The 13,908-nt window shown below is 45.4% G+C and overlaps 1 protein-coding gene across 2 annotated transcripts in view; it reads right to left on the reverse strand.

Moving 5' to 3' along the window:
* The window catches only part of HDX (highly divergent homeobox), a 57,613-nt gene that overhangs the window by 14,763 nt on the left and 28,942 nt on the right, over window positions 1–13,908 (reverse strand). For both annotated transcript variants that reach the window (XM_060249936.1, XM_060249935.1), the window contains exons 5-6: window positions 4,021–4,167; window positions 932–1,139 (exon numbers count right to left, since the gene is read on the reverse strand). In XM_060249936.1, the coding sequence (XP_060105919.1) occupies window positions 932–1,139; window positions 4,021–4,167 (355 nt within the window). The remainder of the gene's footprint in view (window positions 1–931; window positions 1,140–4,020; window positions 4,168–13,908) is intronic.

A 13,908-nucleotide genomic window follows, 5' to 3' on the forward strand; every position in this document is an offset into this window, starting at 1 on the left:
TTTAGCAATGGAAGACAAACCACAGAAAGAATCCTAAACTAGACTGGTAGCCCCAAATGGAATCGGGGCTTAAAGGGCACAATTAACCTACACACTGTCCAATTGGAGAGGAAGCAGGAGATACTTTGAAGCCTCTTCCACTCCCTGGCTGAAGGGAACAAGAAAGCCTTCTCTTCCCCACTCCTCCCATTTGCATCCTTAACCACAATCCTGAATGCAGCTTCAGAGCACTGGCATATGCATTCTTACTCAAACAGAGTTATTTCTGAAATAAGAACAGTATTGCAACCTCAGACTGGAAACTTCAAATGATGAGAAAACAACTGCAATCTTCCATATACGCATCTAACCAGACTGCCCATTTATTCATGTTTTTAGAGTTATTTTTTATTCTGTCTTGCTGGACAGTTCAGTTAGCAATTTTGTCTAACACACAGTACTCCCATATTTTGGATACCACTGATACACTGAGGGAAGTCTGTAGAGCTAGTGTGTGTTTAGCGGCTGTCAGTAGTGTAGTATGGAAGATTCAAATGAACTATCCATAAACCTTCAACACATTTTATTATTATACTAGTAATTAATAAAGGTACATATGGTCATATATTAATTAGTATTCCAGCAATTGGTTAATGCTTTGCAAAAAGGGGGAGGAAACTGTGTGCAACTTGTTACGTTATGTAGTATGTATGTTTTGTAGCAGGTAGTATGTATGGCAATGTTTCAGTGCTACCCAGCTTTCTAATTATTAATGGACTTTGTAAAGACTTTGAAATGAAATAAACAGTTTTAAAATTAAAAAAGAAAAGAAAAAACAACCGCAAAGCTGGACTGAAGAAACTGGAATGTGCAAGATGCAAGTGTATGCTCAGCTGAAATTGGGTGTAGCCATATGGACAAGCCTTACCATATAAAGTAGCAGTAAAAATACCTTGTGAACTTCCTTCAGATAAGCAGATTGAGACTTCATCATTTCTGTCATTATCATCTCCCACGTCAGTTGAAGCATCATCTCCTGGAATGGGTATTGATTTGCTGCTGGAATCAGACTGATTGGAAAAATCAGCAGGGCCACCCCGAGGAGGAGGGACTTCAATTCCCATCAGGCGATATTTTCTTCTTCGATTCCCAATCCAAGTCTTGAAATAAGAAGGGCAAGAAAAACATCAGAAGTTTTGGACAAACTGTCAAATTAAGGGGAAATCTACCTTCCCTCTTCGGGTGTCTTGGAGATGACTGTCTCATTACACAGTAGCCAGAAAAAGACTGCCTATTGTTCTCCTGGCACTGAAGAACACAGAAAGGTCAGCATGTGCAGATGAGCTCTTACTTGCAAGTCAGAATGTTTAGGATTGGTGCATAAACCGAGCTCCAGTGTCTTCAACTTGAGAAAAGTTTTCACAAGTAGGAAAGACTAACTTTAAAAAAAAGTAGTCTGTGAGTATGTTTAATGAGCTATTTAACAGAGCTCTTTGTATTTAACAGACCACCCCCAACAGGTCAAAGTCAAACAAGCTGAAGCCCAGAAGAGCCAATAAACCTGCTTCTACAGCAAGAATCCAGTTCTTATCAACAAGTAAAATATCCTTTTAAATATACATGTTTGAATTAAACCACTTCTGTTAATCTTCAAGGGATCACTTGATGCCTTTAATTTTGTTGCAATAGAATAATACACCTACCATTCTAGAATTACCATGAACGTAATGTAACTATAGCAATTAAAGTTGGAGTCCAGTAGCATCTTTAAGACCAACTAACTTTTATTTAGAATGTAAGCTTACATGTGCTAAAAGCACACTTCATCAGACCATGGGGGGTTCTAAATAAAACTTTGTTGGTCTTAAAGGTCCTACTGGACTCCAACTTTGTTCTATTGCTTCTGACCAACATGGCTGCCTACCTGGATCTATATATCAATTAAAAGATCCGAAAAAAATCTGTCTTTTGGCAAAAATAGTTATGCCAGTAGCACTGCTCAGGTTATCTTTCCTGAAAGAGAATCTCGTTGCCTACTTTCTGTCCTTGATTTCTGTAATCCATATTGTTCAAAACTTTTCAGTTTGATATCACTATGCTTCTGACCCAAGGCATCAGGAGGTACAGCTATTTTTTTCCAGTTCACACATGCATGCGTATCACTGAACAACTTGCAGTTGTGCTTTCTGCTGAACAGCAATGGGTTTTCTCCATCCTGCTTTTCTGCTGGTGAAAACCAAAGGAGAGGGTCCTCCCTCGACAACCAAAAAAGGCTGTGCTGGAAATTATAGGACCTGCATGGACAAGAGCTGCCTCAGAAGGGTATAGGGGAATTTAGTAAGGAGAATTAGGTGAGGCTGGGTGAAAAAGCTGGCTGGATCCAACCACTGTGTTTAGGTGGGCCAGGTGATCCAAAAACACTCTCTGTGGTATCTCTGATGGCTGCTTCACACATGTAAGTACAGTCATCTGAGCATTGAACATACGGGTGTAGGCTACTAGCCTGGCAGCTGTGAAAGACAATTTGGAAACACACTGGCAGAGTTACAGAATAAAATATCAAAGATAAACTGATTAAGATTTGCAGTGGTCCTGACTTAAGGTTGCATTTCTTTGCATACATCATTTTTTTACCTTCTCATTTGTAATTTAACAACACCAAACTACTTGGATTTATAGTCCTGCTTAACTCAGTGGGCCTAAATTGGTCTGTACCTCAGTATTTCTACTCAGTTGTGAATCACTTCTAATCTCTTCTCCCTCCACTCTCTTCTACTGTATCATCTTGCTCTAAGTGCATTGTCTTCCACCTTTGTAATCTAATTCCTACATGGTTTATGACAGATTATGCCTTAGACAGTTTTGCACAGCTTTCTAATTCTGCTATCCTCATTCTGTCTCTTTTGTTTACTGGATGTCTTGCACTGTCCGGTTGAATTGTTTTTATATTTTGTAATTAGCCAAATCTCAGTGAGAAAGGTGGTCTACAAATGAAGTAAATAAAAATAATAAAAACTGAATTCCAGTTATTCACAAGTTCTTTCAAAAACTTCAATCTCTGATACAGAATAAACAGCACAAAGACAACATCAAAAAGTTTATTTGTACATTCATTTCTGATAACAGAATCTGGGTTTCTTTGGTGCAGTTTTTTGGGGGGGAGGTACGAATAGTACAGAATATATTCATCCTTGAATATTCATTCCTTTTAAATATATATTTGGAAAATACAGAGCAATCTTCCATTTCAGGAAATTACTTTTATGTGCTTTATTTTCCCCAGTACATTAAAAAAAACAATCAATAACTATCACTGGTGTAGCATTGCAAAAATATTCAAAGCTTTTCACAAGCATTACATTAGTAGTCCTTACAAACACCTCCAAGTACATCAGTATTTCATAATGCAGATTGTTGGCTGTGCATGCCAGGATCATGACTTGTTTGAGGCCATCTGCAAGTTTATGACTGATGGAGGCAAGATTTGAAGCTGCTTCTTCACCCCCTAGCCACTAGACAGCACAAACCTGCTCTTTCTCCACACCTGAATCTATATATGCTGCCATCTTATAACAGGCCATCCAGTGCAATACTGTATCTTCAGCATGAGGCACCAGATCTCCTGAATTCCAGGCTTTCCTCATCTGGCTTGAAATTCTTGAGCTTGAAATGCCAGGTAGTAAACCTTCTCCTTCTGTCCCTCCATTATACAAAACAGCTACGCTTCCTTCTGGTTAAAGGTGATTTACATGCTGACCAAGTGTAACAGTTATTCCTTTTCAGCCCTTGCTTGTACAAAACCGATATAAATTGCAGCCCAACCAGAGTGTCAAGCATCCAGCTTGGGCTGCCGATCGATAAATGTCTCACCTGAGGGATTTTAGCTATAAATAGGAGGGAAACAGAGCAAGAGAGCACTTCCAAACGTGGGCATTCATTATGTAACACGTGCAATCTATTTCAGTCTACCTCATGCAATTTTAAAGAAAGCTTTAATCTGGGCTATTTTTGCTTTGGAAACAAAAACCAAGAGTTCCTTACCCGCACTATTTCACAGTCAACATTCAACTCCGCAGCAACCGCTTCAATTTTCTCTCTACAAACTGAGCCAAGGCTGGTCATTCCTTTATCCCAGTATTTCTTGAGGGTTGCTAAATCCCGGTCACTGAATTGTGTACGGTCCTGTAGCTGCAAGACAAACACATAGGTTTCAAAAACAGACAAGTGACAGTAAGAACAGATGCTGAAAATGAAGGTGTTCTTTATGCTGTTGGAAAGGAAAACAAGACAAGCACACTAAAGACAGACCGTTCAGACTTTAGGCTCGATTTTGTTTAGCCTTGTAAAAATTCTTCATAAGATCATGATGAAAAACTGAAAGCTCAATAACCACTAGGCTTATGACACAATGCAGGACAAGTCACCAGAGTGTTGCAGCTACGCACTCTGACTTGGGGCCAATGCAGCAATTTCACAGATGGAAGAGAAGAAGAGGAGCCTGGATTTATACCCTGCCCTTCACTCAAGAGTCTCAGAGCATCTTTCAATCTCACTCCCTTCCTCTACCCACAGCAGACACCCTGTTAGGTGGGTGAGGCTGCGAGAGCTCTTTTGAGAACTGCACTTGAGAGAACAGCTCTGAAAAAACAACTGAGAACTGTGACCGGCCCACCCAGTAGCTGCATGCGGAATCAAACATGGTTCTCCCAGATTAGAGTCCCCTCTCGTAACCACTACACCAAGAGAGGCAATGTTTACCAATTCCCCCTTCCCACTGCAGACCTCCAACTCTCACTTCATGTTGTTCTTGGGGGTCTCCTGACGCCCCCCCCCCCAGGAACAGCATTCTGAGTGACAGTTTGGGCTGCATCAGGAAAGGAGAAGTAAGGAAGTCAGATTCTGTGAACTGAAATTCATTCTGTCTGCAGAATTCACTGGTCGATCCAAGACTCTGCCTTCACGTTGCAAAACCAGATTGAGGGGGGTGGAGATTACAACTACAAATATCTTTAGCTGCAAGACTCATATGCATATTGTAAGGTATTAAAAGGAACTCTTTAGCTCCAGCCATAAATAGCAGCCACAACTGAGAAACCTCATATTGCCTGTAGAAAATGTTCAGGCTTGGAATTTGCAGAGCTTTAAGAGGGTTCCAGAACAGGGGAGCAGCCAACAAAACACCTCTCTGTGCTTAGGTCTCTATGCATATGGACATAAACAAAGGGGCATCCTCTGGCAATGGTTCTGAAATGAGCCTTCTGCTACTGCTACAGAACATATTATGAAATAGGACCTCCAATTCAGAGGATAAATTTGCTGGGCAGGGGGGATGGAGGGTGGGAAACAGTTTCTTGTACTGTTTGTGGACTCCTGAGAGCATCTTATTGGCCACAGCAGTAAACAAAATGCTGGATTAGATCCAACTTCAATCTGATCTAGCAGTGATCATGTTATGTACACACAGGCAGAAATGGAAGGGAAGGAGATCGAGACAAGATAGTGCTCGACCACCTTCCAGCCTGCGTCCCATCCCGATGGTGACAGGTAGCGGGGCAAGGCGAAATTACTCGCCTCCGTCACTGGTGTTATGTAATGCCAGGTCCATTAATAATAAGACATCTATCCTTCGGGAATTCCTGCTTGAGCAGGACATGGACCTGGCATGCGTGACCGAGACCTGGGTCCGCGATGGGGAGACCGTAGCTCTCTCCCAGATGGCGCCCCCGGGATACTCGGTCTTTCACCAGTCGCGGACTAGCGGGCGGGGGGGAGGGGTGGCCCTGTTCATTCAAGAGGTTTACTCCTTCCGGGCCCTCCCGGCTCCGGAGATCAAGGGCATTGAATGTGCCGGCCTGGCGTGGGATGTTGGGGAGGGGTTGGCGATCTGGCTGGTGTACCGACCGCCTAACGCACCGGCCAGCGCCTTACTATCACTGATGGAGGCCGCAGCAGGATGGGCATTGGAGCACCCGAGGCTTTTGATTCTGGGTGACTTCAATGTTCATGCCGATGACGTGACCTCCAATCAGGCGATGGACCTAGTGTCTTCCATGGCGACACTAGGACTCTCCCAAGTAGTTACGACACCCACTCACCAGGCCGGTCACATGTTAGACTTGATCTTCGCGTCGGGAGTTTTAGTGAATGATCTTGCTTCTATAGCAGTGCCATGGTCGGATCACTATGCCCTCAAGGCTCGTGTGGACGTCCCACCCCAACCCCGTTTGGGCGGCGAGTTTATTTTAGCTCGCCCGCGGAGCCTGATGGACCCGGAACGGTTCCTGACGGCTCTGCGGGATCCCTGGCCCCCTGGCGATTCCCTCGATGACCTGGTGGAGTCTTGGAATAATAGGCTCACCGGGGCCATCGATGAGATCGCGCCTAGGCGTCCTCTGCGCCCTCGTTCAAGGCCGACACCCTGGTATAACCAGGGGTTGCGGCGGTTGAAACGAGGACTCAGACGACTAGAGAGGCAATGGCGGCGTACCCGAGACGAAGCGACTCGAACATCTTATAGAGAGGTTATGAAGTCCTATGAGATGGCAGTCAAGGCCGCAAAGAAAACTTACTTTGCGGCAGAGATTGCGTCCGCAATTTCGCGCCCGGCACAACTGTTCAATACAATTCGGACCCTCACAACGCTGCCACAGGGCAGACCAAATTTTAATGAATTGGAAATTGGCTGTGAGGCTTTTGCGGATTTTTTTGCGGATAAAATCGCATCGCTCCGTTCCGACTTCCCTGCCACATTAGATACAGTTAGTGAACCTGAGGCTCCGTGCCTGTCTTCGGACTGTGTCCTGGACGGCTTCGGCGCACTCAGCCTGGAAGAAGTTGACAGGATCCTCCTATCTGCACGCCCAACAACTTGTAAATTGGACCCATGCCCCTCCTGGCTTATTAAGACCTGCCAGAGGGAGCTAAGATATCCTATACGGGATATCATAAATAGATCCCTACTGGAGGGGCATTTTCCATCAGCGCTCAAAGAGGCGGTGGTCCGTCCCCTCTTGAAGAAAACAACGTTAGATCCGACCGAATTGGCACACTATCGGCCGGTATCGAATTTGCCCTTTTTGGTCAAACTTATAGAGAGGGCAGTGGTGTTGCAGCTACAGAGCTTCCTGGAGGATACTTCTGTCCTTGACCCCTACCAGTCTGGTTTTCGCCCGGGCCACGGGACGGAGACGGTGCTGGTCGCCCTGGTGGATGACCTTCGGCGACATCTGGATCAAGGCGGCTCGGCGGTGCTGATGCTGTTGGACCTATCGGCAGTGTTCGATATGGTCGACCATCGGCTTCGGGTGTGCCGCCTTGCCGACGCAGGGATTCAGGGGTTGGCCCTGCAATGGCTTTCCTCTTTCCTTGACGGTCGGGGACAAAGGGTGGCGATTGGGGAGGAACTGTCCCGGAGACACACGCTTGATTGCGGGGTGCCTCAAGGGGCGGTGCTTTCCCCAATGTTATTTAACATCTATATGCGCCCCCTTGCCCAGATGGCCCGAAGGTATGGGCTGGGTTGCCATCAATATGCTGATGACACCCAGCTCTATCTGCTTATGGACGGCCGGCCCGCCTGTGCCCCAGAAAATCTGGACCGGGCGTTACAGGCAGTGGCTAGGTGGCTTAGGCTGAGCGGGCTGAAGCTGAACCCGGCGAAGACAAGAGGTCCTTTGCTTGGGTCGCTGCGGCCCGGGAAGGGAAATCCCCCTGCCAGTTTTTGACGGCGCTCCGCTAACAGCATCGGGCAGGGTTAAGAGCCTGGGGGTGCTGTTGGAGCCTTCACTGACGATGGAGGCTCAGATAGCAGCCACTGCCAAGTCCGCTTTTTTTCATCTTAGGCGGGCGAGGCAGTTGGCCCCCTTCCTGGAACGTGACGACCTGGCAACAGTGATTCATGCTACGGTCACCTCGAGGCTGGACTACTGTAATGCCCTCTACATGGGGCTACCCTTGTGCCGGACCCGGAAACTGCAGTTGGTGCAGAACGCTGCTGCCCGGCTGCTATTAGGGCTCCCAAGACGGGAGCACATTCGGCCGGGGCTCCAGGGTCTGCACTGGCTGCCAGTAATATTCCGAGTCCGGTACAAGGTGTTGGTCATTACCTTTAAAGCCCTATATGGCCTAGGACCTGCCTACCTTAGGGACCGTCTCTCCCCACACGTTCCCCAGAGAGTACTACGTTCAGGTTCGCAAAACCTGTTGGTAGTCCCCGGGCCAAAGGAGGCCCGCCTAAAATCCACCAGGGATCGGGCCTTCTCAATAACGGCACCTTACTGGTGGAACCAGCTGCCGGAAGAGGTGCGGGCCCTGCGGGATCTAGGGCAATTCCGCAGGGCCTGTAAGACAGCCCTCTTCCGGCAGGCCTATAATATTAACTGACAATGAAAATATCTTGGATGGAACAAAATGCATCTATAGACCGCCGGTTTTATTCTATCTTGTTTTTAATAATTTATGGTTAATTGTATTTTAATTGTATATTTAAATGTTTTAAACTGAAGTGTTTGAATTATTATGCTGTAAGCCGCCCTGAGACACTTAGGTGAGAAGGGTGGGGTATAAATCCTAATATAAATAAAATAAATAAATAAAAATCCTGTTGGTGGTTCTCTCAACTGCAGACCTTACATTTTTTTTTTTTGCCATACAAGGCAATGGAGAGAATACAGCTTCCCTCTATTCCAAAAAGAGAAGACTGAGATCATGGAAACCAGTGAGCAGGAGAGCCACATTAGCTCCCACACCACAGACTTCAGTGTCCCAGGCAGTCTGAGTTTCCACCGTGCCCCAAGCAATTAGCAGTTCTCAGGCTTCTGCCTGTTTCTGTTGCAGCTGACCTTGGTCTCTCCCATCATAAGAACATAAGAGAAGCCATGTTGGATCAAGCCAATGGCCCATCCAGTCCAACACTCTGTGTCACACAGTGGCCAAAAAACCCAAGTGCCATCAGGAGGTCCACCAGTGGAGCAAGGACACTAAAAGCCCTCTCACTGTGCCTCCCCCAAGCACCAAGAATACAGAGCATCACTGCCCCAGACAGAGAGTTCCAACAATAAGCTGTGGCTAATAGCCACTGATGGACCTCTGCTCCATATATTTAAACTTCTCTGAATTCCTTGAGATCCCACTGAAACTAGCAAAAGAGAATGTAAGTCTGGGGATGAAACTGTTATCAACCAAGCATTAGGAAGCAGGTAGTTTAAGAAGAAGGAAAGAACACCACACTAATCATGTATACAAGCTTTTACTTTGCCCTTTGAAATAACACTGTTTGCAAAATTGTTCAGATCTGCCTGGTGCTGCTGAATTCATCAGTTGATCCAGTTTAGTATAGTTTATTATTATTATTATAATCTGAAATCAGCAGTCAGGAATATCCACAATACAATAAAACACATTGGATGCATAAAATAGATATTCCATACATAAAATATAGAATTAATAGTAATAATAAAAATTATTAAAACACTAGACTGTGCTCTTCTGCCTTGCTGAACATGCCAGAGCACAAAATCTTGCTACTTTGAGGGTACTTTCATTGAAACAATTGGCAAGAAGAAGATAAGTATAAAAATAATTTCATCTACCCGGATATTTGAACAAAATTGGGGCAACGTACATATTCCAGATGTCCTGATAAAACTGGCAATGTAAGAGGACATGTTTGTTTCTACCATTCCAGACTAACATGAGCAGAGACGCTGTACATATGGGATACATGCATATCTCCCTTCAAAAAGGACAGATGGGAGGGCATTAAATTAGGCCAGAGTGTTTGCTGTTTAGGGAATTCTAATGTCTAAAATGTAACTTGATGGAACAAAAATGCTGTTACATTTCTCCACTGCTGGATCTGTCGATTTGAAGGGCGATGTTCCATAGCCTCTGTTTGATTACTGCTCTGGCTCCTGGGTACTCAAGATGCAGTAAGACTGTGCAGGAGACACCTATGGCCCTCACCAACTACTGTCCAGTGCCTAATATGCTGTTCCTGGAAAAAGTAGTTGAGAGAGCAGTGGTGACACAGCTCCAGGCCTGCTAACATCCTGGATCGCTTCCAGTCCTGCTTTCACCCTGCCCACAGAACGGAGATCGTGCTTGTCAATGATCTCCAGAGACATTTAGATTGAGGCAGATCAGTGTTGCTGACACTTTTCAATCTGTCAGCAGCATTTGATATGGCTGCCCATGACGTTTTGGCCCACTGCCTCACCAATGTGGAGATATGGAGGCTCAGCTTGCTGTAGCTGGCCTCCTTTCTCTGAGGTTGGGGACACAGGGTGGTGCTTGTGGGAGAATCATCTCAGCTGCACCCACTAGTATGTGGCATGCCACAGGAAGCGATTCTTTCCCCAATGTTATTTAATATCTATATGTACCTTCTCACTCAGATTATCTGGAGGTATGGGCTGGGCTGTCACCAATATGCAGATGACACCCAGCTCTATTTACTGATGGACAGCCGCCTGGACTCCACTGCAGAAAATCTGGACAGAGCGCTACAAGCTGTGACTGGGTGGCTGCAACAGAGACAACTGAAACGGAATCCATTGAAGACAGAGGTCCTGCACTTGGCTTGCAGGGGACTGGGAATCAGGCTTCCAGCCTTCAATATGGCACCACTGGAGCCGACATCGGGAGTGAAAAGCCATGAGGTGTTCCTGGATGCCTCGCTTACTATGGAGACCCAGGTCACCACCACTGCCAGGTATACATTCTTCCATCTGAGGCAGCTGGTCCCATATCTCACCCCCCCGCCACCCCTCGTGACCTACCTATGCCAACCCATGCAATAGTCACTTCCAGGCTGGGTTATTGTAACTCACTTTAATTGGGGCTGCTCTGACTCTTCTCCAGAAACCAGAATGCAGCAGCATGGGTGCTGGCTTCATTTTCTGTGTGGACACATATACACATTGGCTGCCTATTGACTACCAAATCTGTTTCAAGGTGCTGGTACTTACCTTTAAAGCCCTTCAGGACCACCTCTCCTCATATGAGCCCTACAGGACTTTATGGTCTATTAATTAACATTAATTAGCCCCAGAGACATCTGACTTGCCTCAACTAGGGCCAGGACTTTTTTGGCCCTGGCCCTTACCTGATGGAATGAGCTTTCATTAGAAATCAGGGCCCTACAGTTCCACAGGGCCTGCAAGACAGAGCTCTTCCGCCAGGCTTTTAGTTGAAGCAGCCGGCGCCCACTTTTATTTGGTCTCTCCTCCAGTGACCTCAGATCTGAATGACCACCTGGGACCCAAATGATTCTTGCTGAGGTCTGCTGAGGCATCAGTTATGTGTTACGCTAATTTTCTGGTTTTAGATATGTTTTAACTTGCTGATTTGTTTAAAACTGTGGATTTTATGAATGAATCTGGCCCAAGCCTGCTTGCGGGGTGTTATACAAATCACATAAAATAGAAGACGACTGCAGATTTATACCCCACCTTCTCTCTGAATCAGAGACTCAGAGCAGCTGACAATCTCCTATATCTTCTCCCCACCACACCAGACAACCTGTGAGATGGGTGGGGCTGAAAGGACTCTCACAGCAGCTGCCCTTTCAATAAATAAATAAATAGTTGCAATTTGCCCTCTATTGCTCTCACCTACCTTGACTGAAAATTGTCTGAAAGGATTAATGAAGTTAATCCAGGGGGGAAAGGTTTAACTTGAGCCAGAAGCATGTAGCTTGGAACCAGGCACATATTTTTAGAAGAACCAATTCTACTAGCTTAAGCAGGGCACTGGGTACACAATGAGATACTCCAAATAAGGATCTCAGGAATCTGGACTGCACTGCTTCTAGTTTACGGTGGTCATTGTTCAGACATACCTGTGAACCATATGTAAGCTGGGGAGTCGCTTTGCCCTGAAAGATGTTCAATGCAATATGGTATATGGGAGTCCCCTTTTGTAAAGAAGAATCATAATGTTCTGCAGCCACTGTTTGGGAAGATTCAGTTACATGGGGGAGCTGAGCTGACCATGAGCCAGATGGTCATGTTCTACACATCCAGACAGTCATGCTCTACACATCAATCATGCTCTACAAATCCTGGAGGACAGGCTGTCAGATGAGTTTCTAGGGAAAAGCTCCAACTGGTTCACTATAAAAAGCAGCCCTTTTGGCTAAGTAGAGGCTGCAACTTTATCATACTCAAGATGGCATATGGTTCTCATGTTTGAAGGTCAACATTTGCTGCTTTCAAGGCGTTGGACAAGCACCTCCTGAAAAGAGGGTGGGCTCTTTGAGGCACCCCAAAGGGAGGAGCTCTACAAAAATAGCCCTCTTGTGAGTGACTTTTAAAGGGGTCTTAAAGCATAGGTGTTGCTGTGCTGAAGGGCATATAAATAAGGCTCTTTTTAGACAGGGAACATTCTGTAGAGGACACCTGCATCACAAACATACTCTTATGCTATCCCTTCTTAAGGCTGCTTATGTTTTCCAGTAATCAAAGTTACTTACCACCACTAAAAACCTCAACACCTGTTCTCAAAGAGAAATACAAATTAAGAAGATGGATTCCTGCACAATTTGTTCAGCCAACTATTACCAAAGTAGGCTATTCCACTCTTTCCAAGGATACCTCTCTCAGTTATGTAGAGAAAGACTTTCCCCCTCTGAACAGCAGAGCAGAGATCTCTGCCATATTCCCATGTGAGCATAACTGCAAGGATTCAAAGACTGCACCTTGCTGTATGTAAGAAATTCTCCACTTTTTAGATTCTCTAATGCAGAGGAAGGCCCAATTTCTAATTTAAAGCCTGTCAAGAGGACTGGTTTTGGAGCATGCAGATCACATCACTGTCTGCCTCAGGCACTTTTTTTGTTGTATTTTTTAGGCATTCCCCCCAACAAATAAAGAGAGGGGAGGGAGGGAACACTTTGAAAACTCAAAGCAGCTTTCATGGGATTCCTAGGCAGTTTGCGGTTTGTTTAGCTCCATAGCAGCATCATACTCAATTTTGAAACTTCCCAAGAGATGGGGGCTTCAAGAGCCAAACAATGTGTGTGAAAGAGCCACATGTGGCTCCCAAGCAGCAGTTTGGCCAGCCCTGATCTAGGGTATACCATAGAGCAGGGGTGGCCAAACTTACTGAACAAAAGAGTCACATAGAATAAATGTCAGATGTTTGAGAGCTGGAAAAAAGGGAAATGGAGGGGGAGGTGGAAAGAAATGCATTCTTTAAATGCATTATCCAAGCTGCCAGCTGGCTTGGCATGGAGAAGCGATTCAAAGAGACAAATGCCTTCTCCAAGCTAGTCAACAGGGCAGTGGGGAAGTGGGGCAGTGATAGAGCCACAGTTTGGCCACCCCTGCCAAAGGCCACCCCTTTGAAGCTGCCATTTTCTCCAGGGGAACTGATCTCCATCAGCTGTAATTCTGGGAGTCCAGAACCCACCTGGAGGTTGGTGACCCTACTGCTACTGTCAGAAGAAGGTTTCAGTAGAGACTACTGTGATTGAACTACACAGCATGCTACCTCTGTTTCAACAGCATTTAAAACCCCTGACCTTCACACCATGACAGAGACATTATAAAATTATGAATGAAGGTGAGAACAGGTAGCATGATGTTTTTTCATCCTCTCTCTCAAACACCCTCTCAGGATTATCCAGGGCAATACAACAAGGGCAGACAAAAAAGAAGTACTTCACACACATGATTTACAGAATTCACTGTGTGATGATAGCTACTAGTTTAGATAGCTATAAAAAGGAGTCAGGCAAATTGACAGTGTAACAGTCTACCTATGGCTATTGTTCAGGAGAACACAACTCTGTTCAGTTGGGCTTACTCTCAGAAAAGTGTTCTTAGGATTGCACTATCAATCCATCCATCCATCCATCCATCCATCCATCCATCCAGTCAATGACCAGTACAAGTTAAAAGCAAGAACTATTCAGTAAAACATTTAAGA

Source organism: Heteronotia binoei, chromosome 11, assembly GCF_032191835.1.
Source record: "Heteronotia binoei isolate CCM8104 ecotype False Entrance Well chromosome 11, APGP_CSIRO_Hbin_v1, whole genome shotgun sequence".
Taxonomy (NCBI): domain Eukaryota; kingdom Metazoa; phylum Chordata; class Lepidosauria; order Squamata; family Gekkonidae; genus Heteronotia; species Heteronotia binoei.